Source organism: Brachypodium distachyon, chromosome 5 (assembly GCF_000005505.3).
Source record: "Brachypodium distachyon strain Bd21 chromosome 5, Brachypodium_distachyon_v3.0, whole genome shotgun sequence".
Taxonomy (NCBI): domain Eukaryota; kingdom Viridiplantae; phylum Streptophyta; class Magnoliopsida; order Poales; family Poaceae; genus Brachypodium; species Brachypodium distachyon.
The window spans coordinates 4,683,745-4,698,352 of NC_016135.3; the positions used below are offsets into that span (position 1 = coordinate 4,683,745).

A 14,608-nucleotide genomic window follows, 5' to 3' on the forward strand; every position below is an offset into this window, starting at 1 on the left:
CGTCGCGGTTCACTGTACTCCCGGTACTGTTATGTGTTGTTTTCTTCCATTTTGTGTGTGACCTCAAGCTCCTCTTAGCCCATCTAACGATCCAGCCCGGCTGTGTGTGGCGGGCCCGCATGTCATTGACATTGCGTGCGGGTTTCTCTGTCGCTGCTTTATTTGGGTCCTGCTTTCCTTTGCGTTTTATATGTGTCCCTCTAGCAAACTCCTAGCCTCTGTAACGATCCAGTCGAGGTGTCTTTCGCGGTCCCGCAGGTCATTGCCTTTGCGGGCGTGTTCCTCGTTGTCTGGCTTGTTTGCTGTCTGGGTCATCCTCTGCGCTCTTAATGGCGTGTCTCGGTGTGTGCAGCAGGCAGGTGTGGTACTTATTAGGTGCTTTCGTTACGCTCAAGGGCTACGGAGGCCTGTTAGTCTGTCTGTGGTCCCTGAATTTTGTTGGCCCAGGCTGTCAGCGGTTTTAGAGGGTGCGTTCTCGGTGCTGCCGTGTGTTTTTCTATTTGGTACTGTTTGTTCTCCTTATCGTCCTGCGAGTTTCGAGGCTGTTGTTCCTTCCCTAGACCTCGTCCATTGGCCCCTCGAAGGATCGCTCGGTTCGTCTGCCCTGTGGTCCTTGTGGACAATGTGTATGTATTTTTCAGCCGTGCACCCTCTGTCCTGCAGCGCCGGCTCCGCATTAAACCTCCGTGTTGGGTTGGTGCTCTGTCTTTGTGTGTCTTCCTGTGGTGTCCTCTTCGCTGTTCTTGCGATTGAGCCTGTCTTCTCAGGTTTGTAGTTGAGATCCGTTTCCGTCTATTTTTTGCGATTGGTTTCTGGTTACCGTGTTCAGCGCCGGTGGATGTTGTGTGGTCTTGTTCCGTGGCGCTGTTCTCCTCGCTTATTTTGGGTTCGTATCGGTTGCTCTTGTTGTTTCTGATAATCTTTTCGTGATCTTGTTGCTCGCAGGTGTGTTCTGGTTCGCGCTTCTGTTGGTGCTGTTCGTCTCGGCGCTGGCAGGTGAGCGCTTCGCTTTTGCCTTCTTGCGGTTGCCGCGGTTGATGGTCCTTGGTTGCATCTTTTGCGTGCATGCTGTTTGTTTATATGCGTCTGAGGGTCGTTTGGCGGTTGATGATGGTTTCGTACTTTCCCGGTGTTGTTGTTTGTTCCTAGGTTGGTTCTCATGGACGAGGCAGGGTCATCTCGGTCGCGTAGCAAGGAGCGACGTCGCGCTCGCGTTTCCGCGAGACTTGCTTTGTTTGACTGTGCGTGCTGTTTTGTTTGTTTGTTTCCGCGTGCGTGTGTTTCCTTTTGCGGTCTCAGATCTTATGTCGCTTATTATTGCGTGTGCTTGTGTTCGCCAGCGGCCTTTCCTGCTGGGGGCACCCCTGCTGGGCTTTCAGGTGTCATTCCTGATCGGGCAGGTTTGTGAGCTTGCTCCGTTGGTTGGTGTTATTCTGCTTTCCGCTCTGTTTCTCTGTTGTTGTGACATGTGTTCGGGTTCTTCGGTGGTAGATGAGAAGTTTTTCCCTGTTGTGGACCGTGGTTACGGCCGGGGGAGGCGCCGCGAACGGTCTGAAAAGAGGCTGATGCTTTCGTGGGCTCGAAGAGGTGCATGGTCTTCTGATTTCCTTTGCTTCTACTCTTTTTGACGGTTGTGTTCTTACGCTCTATGAACTGTTTGGCAAGGCAACTACCAGTTCCGCGTCACGGAGCTTATTTTCTCCGCAGTATATGGAGTTTCTGAAAGGTATAGGCCGTGTCCTGTTACATTTCTGGTCATTTCTCTTCGTTTTTTGTGGAATTACGATTGTATGACGTTTCTCTTGCTTCCTAGCTACTTACAAGGACCGGAACTATCATGGAGCTCCTGAGTATCGATGCCCTTTTTGTGGGTCGTTGTTTTGGTACGGTGAAAGGTGTAAGGCGAAGTCTTCCATTAGAAAGCATCGTGTGCTTTATCGTCTGTGTTGTCGTGGCGGGCGCGTTGTTATCCCTCCTTTTCAAGGCGCCGCCGCCTATGCTTGCAGATTTGCTTCGGTTCGATCGTGGTCCTCGGTCTAGGAAATTTCTTGATAACATCCGTGTGTACAATTCGATGTTTGCTTTTACTTCCATGGGTGCAAACATAGATAAGAATATAAATCCCTAGTTGTTTACGTACGAAGCCTCGGGCCTGGCATTCTTCCCCTTCCTCTCCCTGCTGCTGCTCCACCAGCGGCCGCCGCCGCGACCAGACCGGCGTGGTGGCGTGCCACCAACCTGCTGCTGCCCCGTGCCCCCGACCTGCTGCTGCCTCTCCTCCACGTCTCAGGGCGGCAGCTGCAGCCCATCTCCTCGTCTACATCAACAGCAAGCTGCAGCTCCTCCATGATTGATCAAGCTGCTGAGCTTCTTCCCCTTCTCCGGTGAAGAACAAGTGACTCCGGCGAGCACGAAGAACAACCTGAGCTTCTTCCCCTTCTCCAACTTGTGCTGCTCCTTCACCTTGGGTTAATCCCCATCTAATTCCTCCCTTTTCTCCTTCTTTCCTTGTTGTTTCTGTGAACTGCGTAGAGAACTTGATTCCAATTGCAAAGTGTTCGTTGTAATGCTCACATGGATTAGGAACAAATTTCATTCTATCCCTGTCTTCTCCTCTGCTAATCTTGTCTAGTTCTTGAATTGTGATGGATTTGTGTGAGCTATTGCATCATCACCTGAGATTGTGACTACATAATTGTACTTGTTCTGAGATCTGTTTGTTTTTTGTACTAGTGAGTGTGGTTTAATTTTTTGTCATAATATATATGTGTGTGCTGCCATGTTATGTACTCTATCCCTTTCCCAAACAACTTGCTGCTTCTATCCCTTTCTTATATGTTTGCTTCTGATTAATTTGGGTGCCTAGTAGTTAATTTTTGTCTGCTCACAAAAATATTGTTCATTGCTGCATTGTTGTCTTTATTTTCGGTTCAAATATTACTTACCCCTTGTGATTGATTCACCTAGCTTTAGTCCTAACTCAATTGTAGATCGCCTAATTCCTGTGGAGAACACGACAACCCGCAGTTTTGGGAGGAATACCCACTGCTGTTTTACACTCGGATCATTTTGGCAACTGCGCCAACTGATCGACTCTGGGAATTGCAATTAAACAAATCCTGTAGTTCAGCAGTAATTTAAATGAAGTTCTCCACAGGAATTAGATGTGCAACGGTTTCTTTACCTTAATCTATAGCAAAGCAAGCAAATTTGGGTGGCAAACAACTAAATAAGCAAGTAAAAACAATCTACAACTATGTTTTTGGGTTTTCTGATTTTACTGTTCAAAATCTGAAATCTGCTATTGTCAGGAGCTGAAATTATTAAAACTTAACGCTAAAGAAATTAAGGCAGGGAATGATCTAGAATGAATTTGGGGTTGAGACAAGGCATAGAAGCAAGATTAAGAGGTGGGGAAGAGGGTGGGGAAGAGGATGAAGCAGGAATTTTAGGCTAGGAAAAGCAAGGGTTGAGGGCTCTAACGCGGAGAGGGTGCACCCCCCACTATCTACACCCCCCTTCGTAACCACACGTTTGCTCTTTCCTCTCCTTTCTCTCTTAGTTAATTTATCACACTTTGAATTTAATTGGGGATTAAAAGTCTGACCAGCTGACAACTTTTGCTCCTCTCTCTCTCTTCTCTCTCTCTTCCACTTTTAAGTACATTATTATACATGGCATGTTTATAAGTACATATTTAGTACATGAAGGTATGTGTATTGTATCTTAACATATTTTAAGTACAAATTATTGTACGTGACATGTACCTTATCAGTTTTTAAGTACCTCGTGTTCATGAGCTTATGGAACGAGTACATCGTATGATACATTACATGTACCGTAAAAGTTTTTAGGTACCTCATCATATTAAGACTATGTACATCATGTACGGGACAAAATCACAGCACAACATTCATAAAAAAATCAGTACCTCGTCATGTACATAAATCAAGTAAAATAAAAAATCACCAAAAAAAAACAAGTACATAGATCTCCAAAAACAAGTACATATATCAAAATCATAAAAAAAAACAATTATTCCATCCATATTAATTGACGCGGATTTAGTACAACTTGCACTATCTGTGCCAATTAATATGAAACGGAGGGAGTAGTATACAGGTACATGATGGTACTCACAATACAAGACCCCAAGGTCACAATACAAGATTGAAAAAGAAGATCCAATATCAAAAACGAAAACCACAATTGATAATTAACATGGTATGTCATTAATTACAAATACATCACACAAAAATCACAATACCTTCCTAAGTACCTCATCAATCAAAGAGAAACCACGAGATCCAAAATCAAGTACCTGATGTAACTCTGTCCACAGTCCGCGACGGGGATACACAAATCAAAACAATACAAAATCAAACCACAAGATGCAAAAGCAAACAACAAGACGGCGGCGTGCTGAGCTCCACCGCCTCCGCATCTCCCGGCCGTCGCTAGTACTGATGAAGCTGCTCACCTCCTCATACCGCAGCCTCGTCCTCCCCTGCCATGGCGGGCACGGGCAAGGCAGGTCGGGCAGGGCCAGGCTGCGTGGGTTAGCTATGGAGTTTGGCATGGAGCACGGAGGAAGAAGAATGGAGGAGAGAGACGAGAGAGATGGGAGAGAAGAAAAGAAGTAAAGAACATGAGGTCAGAGGATTAGTGTAACATCCAAAAATTTTCAAATTTGGATGTTCGCACCTTTACATTTCTTATGCATATCACCTTGATCATATCTTAAAATATCGGTGTTTATTATGATGCATTATTGAAAGTGTTTGAAATGGTGTTTTGGAACGTGATAGGTTGTTAGAAATTGATTCGAGATTTTTCTAGAGCCTAAAAATGCATTCTACGATTTTATTTGGATTTATTTAAAGCTTAGAAACATTAAAACTATTTTTACAAATTTATTTTTGAGTGAGAATAATTTTACTGGACTCTAAATGAAATATATTATTTTACAGAGTTTTTGGGAATTTTTCTGAAGCCATTTGATATTTTAAATGATTTAAATGGAATTTCGGGTGAATTATAGATCTGAAAAGTTTTTTTTTAATCTTTTTCTTTTATTCTTTTTCTCTGAAAATACGCTTTCTCAGTAGGAAAACGTATTCTCGGGGGAATACGCTTTCAGTCTGCGGAAAACGTATTCTCGGGAGAATACGCTTTCAGTCTCTCTCTCTCTCTCTGACGGGTGGGGCCCACCTGTCATCTTCTCCCTCATCTCCGCCGTCTCCAACCGCCGCCGGCGCCGCGCCGGGCCGCGCCCTCGCTCGCCTGCCCGCCTGCCCGCGCCGCCCCTGCTCGCCGCGCGCGCCCGCCTGCCCGCTCGGCCGTGCCGACCCCGCCGACGGCCGCATCGCCCGCGCCGAGCGTCCGCCGCGCTTGCCCACGCGCGCCGCCGCTCCCGCGCCCGCCCACGCTCGCCCGCGCCCCCGCGCGCCCCCGCAACCGCCGCACCCCATGCGCCCACGACCTCCACGCCCGCACGCCGCGCAACCGCCGCACCCCGACCGCCTCCCCACGCGCCCCTCTGCCCTATAAGTTTCCCCCGCACCCCTCTCTCGCGCGCTCTCCCTTCCCCTCACCGGCCGCGCTCTCTCTCTCTCGCCCGCGCCCCCTATTTCTGGCCAAACCGCCGCCGCCGCCGCCCAAACTCCGGCGAGCAATTGCCGGAGTTGCGCTGCCCCGTTCGCCGAGCCGCCACCGCCTACGCGATCCCCGCGACGCCGTGAATCTTCCCCAACCCTTCTTCTTCCTTCCCGCGCTTCGATTTTTCGTTTCCGTTCATCTCCGGAAGATTTGGGTATGAACTTGTTCAAGTTCACTGCAGCTTTTGTTCTTCGGTTAGCTCTGTTTAGGCATCGTTTGCTACCAAACCAATGATCATTATGTGCTCTAGATTTCACCATTGTGTAGAGTGAATGTTCCTCTACAATTTCTCTGTAGACATTAGCCGTAGATGGTTAATCTCGTGCTTTGCATCGTCGTGGCAAAATGGTATTCTAATCAGTTTCTCTGCCGTATCTCTGCCGCGGCAGAAAGTTGCAGCATCATTCTTAGGGGGTAGCCTTATTCGCAGTAGTTCCCGTTGTTGTCCGTAGTATTTTTTTAGTTGTTTCTTTTTGTAGATTGAACTATAGGAATACCCCTTCACATCCATTTCCTAGTTGGACCATTTCAACTCCACCTTCACTAGCAGCACGAAGGTAGAAGTTCATATCCTGTACTGTCCTGTTTTAGAGTAGCCACATTCACCTGTTCATATCTACTGCCTCATATCTCCATAGTTAGTGAAACCAGTGCCATTTGAAAGAGTAGATCATATTCTTGAATTTCTTTGTTTATTTCTCTGTCATTGGAATAGTTTAGCACCAGTAGATTTTCAGTAGAATTTAGTATTCTTTGTCTGTCAGAATCTGACTAGCCACCTTTGCAAGCCAGTAACTTCTAATCTGTTTATCCAATTAACCTGAAACCTGTTGCGTTAGTTAGTACAACCTTAGAACTATACTGTAGCTTAGGTTTCATGTCATGTTCTGTACTTTAGCACCTATTACTTGTCAATCCTATTTTCTATCTGTTAACAGTAGCATATTTCTGAATTTTCAGACTTGGCCACACTAGCCTTAACCTTAGGCTTTAGAACTTGAATTGTTAATACTATGGTATTACTTAGATGACGGTATTATTTAGATGACGTTTAGGTTCTATTTTGTATGCTTGTGATACATCCTTTATCCGAAGTTCATTTGGAGTTATATTTGGATTTTGAGAGATGTTTGGAACTATGCATTTATTGTCGTTTCGTTCTACGCGTTAGATTATTCGGATTGCGATTGCGAAGAGTGCCGGTGAGTTGACGACCGCAACAACTTCTCTGATCCAGGCAAGTTACACTTATTGACCATGTAGAACCTATATTTTTGCTTATGCTATTTTGTTTACAACATCACAGGGATGCATGTTAGAGTTATTTCTTTATGAAGTATTTATCAAATGCGTTTTCAACATGTTTAGTTATTTCTAGTAGATTGCTTATAGGATATATTGCCATGCCACCAAATACCATAGGTTATGTATATACATTTTTTCCAAAGCATGCTATACTATCATAACGGAACGGGACCCAAACTATATTGCAAAGTATTAAGTGCTCTTTATGAGCGAGTATGTTTTTGGAAAAAATAATTTCGAAATAAACCAAAATGTTTTATCTGGATGGAGTGGTATGATGGAGGCCAGTTGGCTGTCGGCAAGTGTTGTAGCCCCGTAACGGGTACACGCTCAGGAGAAGGTGCGGACCGCTGTCCAGAAATCAAAGAGTTCAAACCTTCTCATGTACCCAAAGGCTTCATGTGCAACCACTTGCTATTATGGGCTCTGGCTTGGTCGACTAACTAGCGGGAAACCCTTACCTGGGTATTGCCATCCGGAGAGGAGCCAATGTGCTCATATGGGGCGGGTGGTGCCAGAATTAGGTATCAGGGGGCTTCTAGTGAAAGACTTCGTCACAATCTTTACCTGTTGCGCACGCTTGTCGTCAGGCAACACTTTGGACTGATTGTGTCAAGTGGGTAAAGTGTACAAACCTCTCGAGAGTGTCAATCTAATCGATTAGCCATGCCCTTGGTTACGGGCGACTTTGAGTCATTAAGTCAGGAGAAGTGGAGATCTTCAAGTTTTGTTTTCAAAACCCCAAAACTGTTTTGACTCGATGGAAGGTTCCACAGAATGAGTCAGGAAAAAGGGATGCTATGTGAGAGTCAGTTGACCAGAGTGCATAGCTAGGTCGTGGAGTGAACATCCACAGAATGACCATACTATTGTTCAAACCCTGTTTTATCAAAACTTCAGGATAGAGATTTTCAAAGGAAAATACTATGAGTATTTCGAAACCCCAAAAGCAGTATTTTGCAAAAACAACCCTAGTAGCCAAACTAGGAAATCCTTCATCATTTCCATGCATTCCTCCTAACCACACAGGTGCGACTTGCAAGTACATTCAATGTATTGACCTGCACCTATCATGTGCAGAGTGTGACGCTTAAGACGAAGACGCAGGGTTGCGAGTCTACACTCAACTTGCCTGTGGCGTTGATGGGACTCCCTCTTTATCAGCGTGTTTTTATTTGAACTTCCGCTTGGCTTGTATTAAGTACTCTGGATTTGTTAATCGAACCGATGTAATAGACATGTGTATGGTATTTCATCAATGGAACTGTGTGTGCTAGCATTTGATCCAGGGACTAGCACAGTTTACACAGAGGTCCGGATCCTTACGGGTCTGGGTCGCCACAGATGGTATCAGAGCGCATGCTGCCTGTAGGTCGTGACCCTAGCACTGGAAAAGCCATAAGGACTTATTTTAAGTAAATCAAGATGAATATATACCTATATTTATACTCCTATTCTTGTCTATCTAACATGAATTCCAATTCACTCTTCTCATCTTTGTTAAGAATTGTGTAGATGGCTGCCAACGGAGAGTTTCAACAGGCTGGACAGGGCGACTTTCCTTTTGAGGCACAGCTGCGTGATGTGACCACGTACCTGCGCATGCCTTCGCCAGAGTTCCGTGCTTACCGTTACGCGGACCGCCCAGGACATGTCGACATCGGCACCAAGATCCGTGGACGTCAGGTTCACCCCGTCACCAGGGACGTCACCTTCATCGTGGAAGCGGATACCTGGGAGGCTGGCCTGATAAAGGCTATGCAGGAGGCTCTTGCCCGCATCTTCGGCGAGTACGCCTCTGAGCTCGTCTTCACTGCCTACGAGGACTTTGGCAAGAAGACCCGATACGGGAATCTGTTTCTCCGTACCGGCGACCTCACCCCCAGCGCCCAACAGTACGATGACCTCGAGAGTTACCTCGACAGCGTCTAGCATCAGCATGAGGTCACTAGGATCATCTCGGATGCACACCTCCATGCCCGAGATGAGCTGAACCGGGAGTTAGCCTTGGCTGATGTTAAGATCGCCGCCCTCAAGCGGGAGAATGATCTGCTGAAGTCCAAGGACATGGAGACACAGCAGAAGGTTCAGGAACTGGAAGCCCTGAACAAAGACACCAATGATGAGCTGCAGCAGCTTTAGGAGACAGCTGTCATACAGCAAGAGGAGCTAGGGGAAGCAGCAGATGAGAAGGAGGAACTGGAGAATCGGATCAATAGCTTTGAGATGGAGGTGCACCTTCTCAAGGGAACCATTTCCACCCTCCGGGAAGAGTTGGAGGAGGCACGTGACAACGGAGAGGACGTTCAGGCTGAGGACGAGGCTTTCCTCAGCAATAACGAGGACTACGAAGAGGAGATGCAGTTCAGAGTTGAGGTGTTCGACTACGAGATAGCCGACTCCGGAGACGAGGACGAGCCGATGGAGGACGAGGAAGACCCTGAGGAGGTTATCTTCGAGTCCGACGTTGAGACCGACTGTGACGAGTAGCGTCCTTACCATTAGTTTGTTTATGAGTTGTTTTCGCGCTAGTATCGTTTGTATCCTGATCAATCATCATGTGATCATCAGGATTAGACTTCTGTGTGAACTTACCACTATGTTTTATCACTTTGTTTTTTTCATGAATGAAGTTTTAATTGGAGTTATATGGTTCTTTTCATGCTGCTAGCATAGATGGGTAGTATGTTATTCTGATAGATCCATTTATCCCGACTCTTACCTTTTCAGCAAGATGGCTGCCCGAAACACCCGTCGTACCACTGGCAATGCTGGAGGCAGCAACAATGACAACAACAACGGGGGATTTCCCGGATTTGCTGAGTTCATCCAAGCTCAAACCCAATTGGTCAATCTGATGACTCAGACTCTGCAGAACAACCGACAGAACAATCCACCCCCACCACCACCACCCTCGGACAGGCTTACTCGATTCCTTAGACTACACCCACCTACCTTTGCAAACTCAGCTGAACCAATTGAAGCCGATGATTGGCTTAGAGTCATTGAGAAGAAGTTAGCCACCATCCAATGCACCGAGCAAGAGAAGGTTCTGTATGCAAGCCACCAACTGGAAGGCGCAGCTGCCGCATGGTGGGACAACTTCAAGTTTGGTTTTGATGGAGAGGTCATCACTTGGGACGACTTCGTCCGTGGATTCCGAACCGCCCACATTCCAACTGGAAGTATGGGACTGATGAAGAAGGAATTCCGCTCTCTTCGCCAAGGCTCCAAATCTGTGAAGGAGTATTTGGACCGTTTCACTAGCTTGGCTAGGTATGCCCCAGGAGATGTGGCTGATGATGATGATCGACAGGAGAGGTTTCTCGAAGGACTGAATGATGAGCTTAGTGTGCAGTTGGTGTCCATTAACTTTGCTACATTTCAGCATTTGGTTTACAAGGCCATACGCCTTGAGGGAAAGCAGAAGGAGATTGAAAATAGGAAGAGGAGGGCAAGTAACCACAAAATTGATTCTAGGCCCCATGTCAAGTCTCGCCACTTTTCACCTCCTAGACACCACCACTCTGGATCATCCTCTGGAAGATTCCATGGCATGAGTCATCGGCAGCACAGGCACCAGAGTCACCGCAATCACCAAGATCACAAGGAGAACCGGCACCATGGTAGTGGACACCGTTACCACCACAGCGACTCTGCTCCTGAGAAGAGGGACATGAGTCAGGTGAAATGCTTCAACTGCGGCAAGATGGGCCACTACAAGAGTACTTGCACGGAGAAGCCGCGTGAGGACAAGAACCAGGGAGGCAACAAGCCCAATCCGTTTGTGAAGGCCAAGCTCAACCATGTGTCTGCTGAGGAGGCATATGAGTCGCCGGACGTCGTTGTTGGTACGTTCTTGGTCAATTCCAACCCTGCAGTTATCTTATTTGATACCGGAGCATCGCATTCTTTCATTTCTCAATCATGGGTGCAAAAGCATGGGTTAGCCACCAAAGCACTTCGTAGATACTTAGTTGTGACTTCCCCTGGAAAAGAATTCCGAGCAGACAGATTTTGTCATGGAGTTCAAATAAGGATTGGAAAGGAAATTTTTCCGTCAGACCTTATCCTTTTGGAGACCCAAAGTTTAGATGTGATATTAGGCATGGACTGGCTATCAAGCCAAAAGGGCCACATTGACTGTGCCAATTTAGCGGTTGTGTTGACCAGCCCTAAAGGCAAAAGAATTAGGTTTACCACCAAAGCCAGACCTAGAAAGGCCATAGTGAATTCCCTTAAGGGGGATAGCTCTGAGGAGATACCCATAGTTTGTGAGTATCCAGATGTGTTTCCCGAGGATTTGCCGGGCATGCCACTAGATAGAGAAGTGGAGTTTTTGATTGACTTGGTCCCAGGGACAACACCTATAGCCAAGAGACCCTATAGGATGGCAGCAAATGAGTTGGCAGAACTCAAGAAGCAGTTGCAAGAGTTGCAAGAGAAAGGATACATCCGACCGAGTTCATCACCATGGGGAGCACCAGTTATATTTGTCCAGAAGAAAGATGGAACACAAAGGATGTGTGTTGACTATCGTTCCCTCAACGAGGTCACCATCAAGAACAAATACCCTTTGCCAAGGATCGATGATTTGTTCGATCAATTGGAAGGAGCCACAGTGTTTTCAAAGATAGATCTGCGATCAGGTTATCATCAGTTGAAGATCCGAACCCAGGATATACCCAAGACGGCATTTTCCACCAGATATGGATTGTATGAGTATACAGTTATGTCATTTGGTTTGACCAATGCCCCGGCCTATTTCATGAACATGATGAACAAGGTGTTCATGGAGTTCTTGGACAAGTTTGTCGTTGTCTTCATTGATGACATTCTTATCTTTTCCAAATCCCGAAGTGAACATGAGGTTCATTTACGGAAAGTATTGGAGAAACTTAGGAAGCACCAACTGTATGCCAAGTTGAGCAAGTGTGAGTTTTGGTTGGAAGAAGTAGCATTTTTGGGACACATCGTGTCAGAAAAAGGAGTAGCTATAGACGCATCTAAGGTAACAGCTGTAACCGAATGGAATTCTCCCAAGACAGTGAAGGAGATCAGGAGTTTCTTAGGACTTGCGGGTTATTACCGTAGGTTTATTGAGAATTTTTCAAAGATAGCTAGACCTATGACCAACCTCTTGAAGAAAGAAAAGAAGTTCAGTTGGACCCCGGAATGTGAAGCAGCATTTCAGGAATTAAAGAAGAAGCTTGTGTCAGCCCCTGTTCTGATTTTGCCAGACATACACAAGAACTTTCAGGTCTATTGTGATGCCTCTCGCCATGGCTTGGGTTGTGTATTGATGCAAGAAGGCAAAGTAGTTGCTTACGCATCACGACAACTCAAACCTCATGAGATGAATTACCCCACCCATGACATGGAGTTAGCAGCTGTGGTCCATGCACTGAAGATATGGAGGCACTATCTTATTGGAAATCATTGTGATATCTTCACGGACCACAAGAGTTTGAAGTACATTTTCACTCAGAATGAGTTGAACCTCAGACAAAGGAGATGGTTAGAACTAATCAAGGATTATACCCTAAACATACAGTATCACCCTGGAAAGGCTAATGTAGTGGCTGACGCCTTGAGCCGCAAGAGTCATTGCAATTCCATCACAGTGAAAGTGATATCACCCAAGCTCTGTGAGCAGTTCAGGAGCCTAAGTATTGAGGTAGTACCTAAAGGATTTCTTGCAGCATTGGAAGTAAAACCCATTCTATTGGATCAGATAAGAGAAGCCCAAAAGAAGTTATGACAATATTGGAAAGGTCAAACAAAGTATGAGCGAAGGAAGATCATTGGAGTTCTCAGAAGATGAGCATGGAACCATTTGGTTTGAAAAGCGTATTTGTGTACCCCAGGATCTTGAGATTAAGAAGCTGATACTTCAGGAAGCCCATGAGTCACCATACTCTATACACCCTGGAAATACCAAGATGTATCTGGATTTGAAGGAGAAGTTTTGGTGGCCGAGTATGAAGCGAGAAATTGTTGAGTATATCGCGAAGTGCGCTGTATGCCAGAGAGTTAAGGCACAGCACCAGAAGCCAGCAGGTTTGCTGCAACCCCTTCCTATACCAGAGTGGAAGTGGGATAGTATTGGGATGGACTTCATCACTGGACTACCAAGGACCCGTTCCGGGTATGATTCCATTTGGGTAGTAGTGGACCGACTGTCCAAAGTCGCACACTTTATCCCAGTCAAGACAAGCTATAGTAGTGCCCAATTAGCAAAGTTGTATATGTCTAGAATCGTGTGTTTGCACGGAGTACCCAAGGAAATAATATCGGATCGTGGCACTCAATTCACATCCAAATTTTGGGGTCAGTTACATGAAGCCCTGGGAACCAGGTTAGAATTCAGCACAGCTTTTCATCCTCAGACAGATGGTCAGACTGAAAGAGTGAACCTGATTTTGGAAGATATGCGCAGAGCCTGCGCTTTGGATTATGGATCGAGTTGGGATGATAATCTACCATACGCGGAGTTTTCTTACAACAACAGTTACCAAGCTAGTTCGAAGATGTCCCCGTTTGAGGCCCTTTACGGAAAGAAGTGTAGGACGCCACTCATGTGGGATGAGGTAGGTGAGAGACAGTTGTTTGGGCCAGACCTAATCAAGGATGCTGAGGAAAAGGTCAAGTTGATCAAGGACAGACTGAAGGTAGCCCAATCGAGACAAAAAAGTTATGCAGATCCTAAACGTAAGGCAGTCACATATGAAACAGGAGACCGAGCATATTTGAGAGTTTCGCCTCTTAGAGGAGTGAAAAGGTTTGGAATCAAGGGAAAGTTAGCACCTCGTTTTGTTGGACCTTTTAAGATTATGGGAAGACGAGGAGAAGTATCATATCAGTTGGAATTACCTGAAGCATTGTCTAGTGTGCACAACGTTTTCCACGTATCACAGTTGAAGAAGTGTTATGCAGAGGAATCAGAGGTACCACTCAAGGATACAGTACCTTTGGAAGCAATACAGCTGAAGGAAGATCTGACTTATGAGGAGAAACTAGAAAAGATTCTTGAGACTACTGAACGAATCACCAGATCAAAGACTACCAGGTTTTGTAAGGTTCAGTGGAGTCATCACAGTGAGGAGGAAGCAACCTGGGAACGAGAAGAGGATCTGAAGAAGGACTACCCGCACCTTTTTACCAGCCAATCCGAATCTCGGGGTCGAGATTCACCTTAAGGGGGGTCGGTTTGTAACATCCCAAATTTTTCAAATTCGGATGTTCGCACCTTTACATTTCTTATGCATATCACCTTGATCATATCTTAAAATATTGGTGTTTATTATGATGCATTATTGAAAGTGTTTGAAATGGTGTTTTGGAACGTGATAGGTTGTTAGAAATTGATTCGAGATTTTTCTAGAGTCTAAAAATGCATTCTAGGATTTTATTTGGATTTATTTAAAGCGTAGAAACATTAAAACTATTTTTACAAATTTACTTTTGAGTGAGAATAATTTTACTGGACTCTAAATGAAATATATTATTTTACAGAATTTTTGGGAATTTTTCTGAAGCCATTTGATATTTTAAATCATTTAAATGGAATTTCGGGTGAATTATAGATCCTGAAAAGTTTTTTTTAATCCTTTTCTTTTATTCTTTTTCTCTGAAAATACGCTTT

At 45.5% G+C, this 14,608-nt stretch overlaps 1 protein-coding gene across 1 annotated transcript; it reads left to right on the top strand.

Moving 5' to 3' along the window:
• Positions 1–550: 550 nt before the first annotated feature.
• Positions 551–14,226, top strand: LOC100823542 (transposon Tf2-1 polyprotein). The gene is given in 9 exon segments (XM_024456291.1): positions 551–767; positions 946–996; positions 1,150–1,241; positions 1,341–1,400; positions 1,492–1,587; positions 1,666–1,726; positions 6,830–6,895; positions 9,694–12,718; positions 12,720–14,226. Coding segments are annotated over 2 exon segments (4,464 nt in total). The 5' UTR covers positions 551–767; positions 946–996; positions 1,150–1,241; positions 1,341–1,400; positions 1,492–1,587; positions 1,666–1,726; positions 6,830–6,895; positions 9,694–9,697; the 3' UTR covers positions 14,163–14,226.
• The last annotated feature ends 382 nt before the right edge of the window (positions 14,227–14,608 follow it).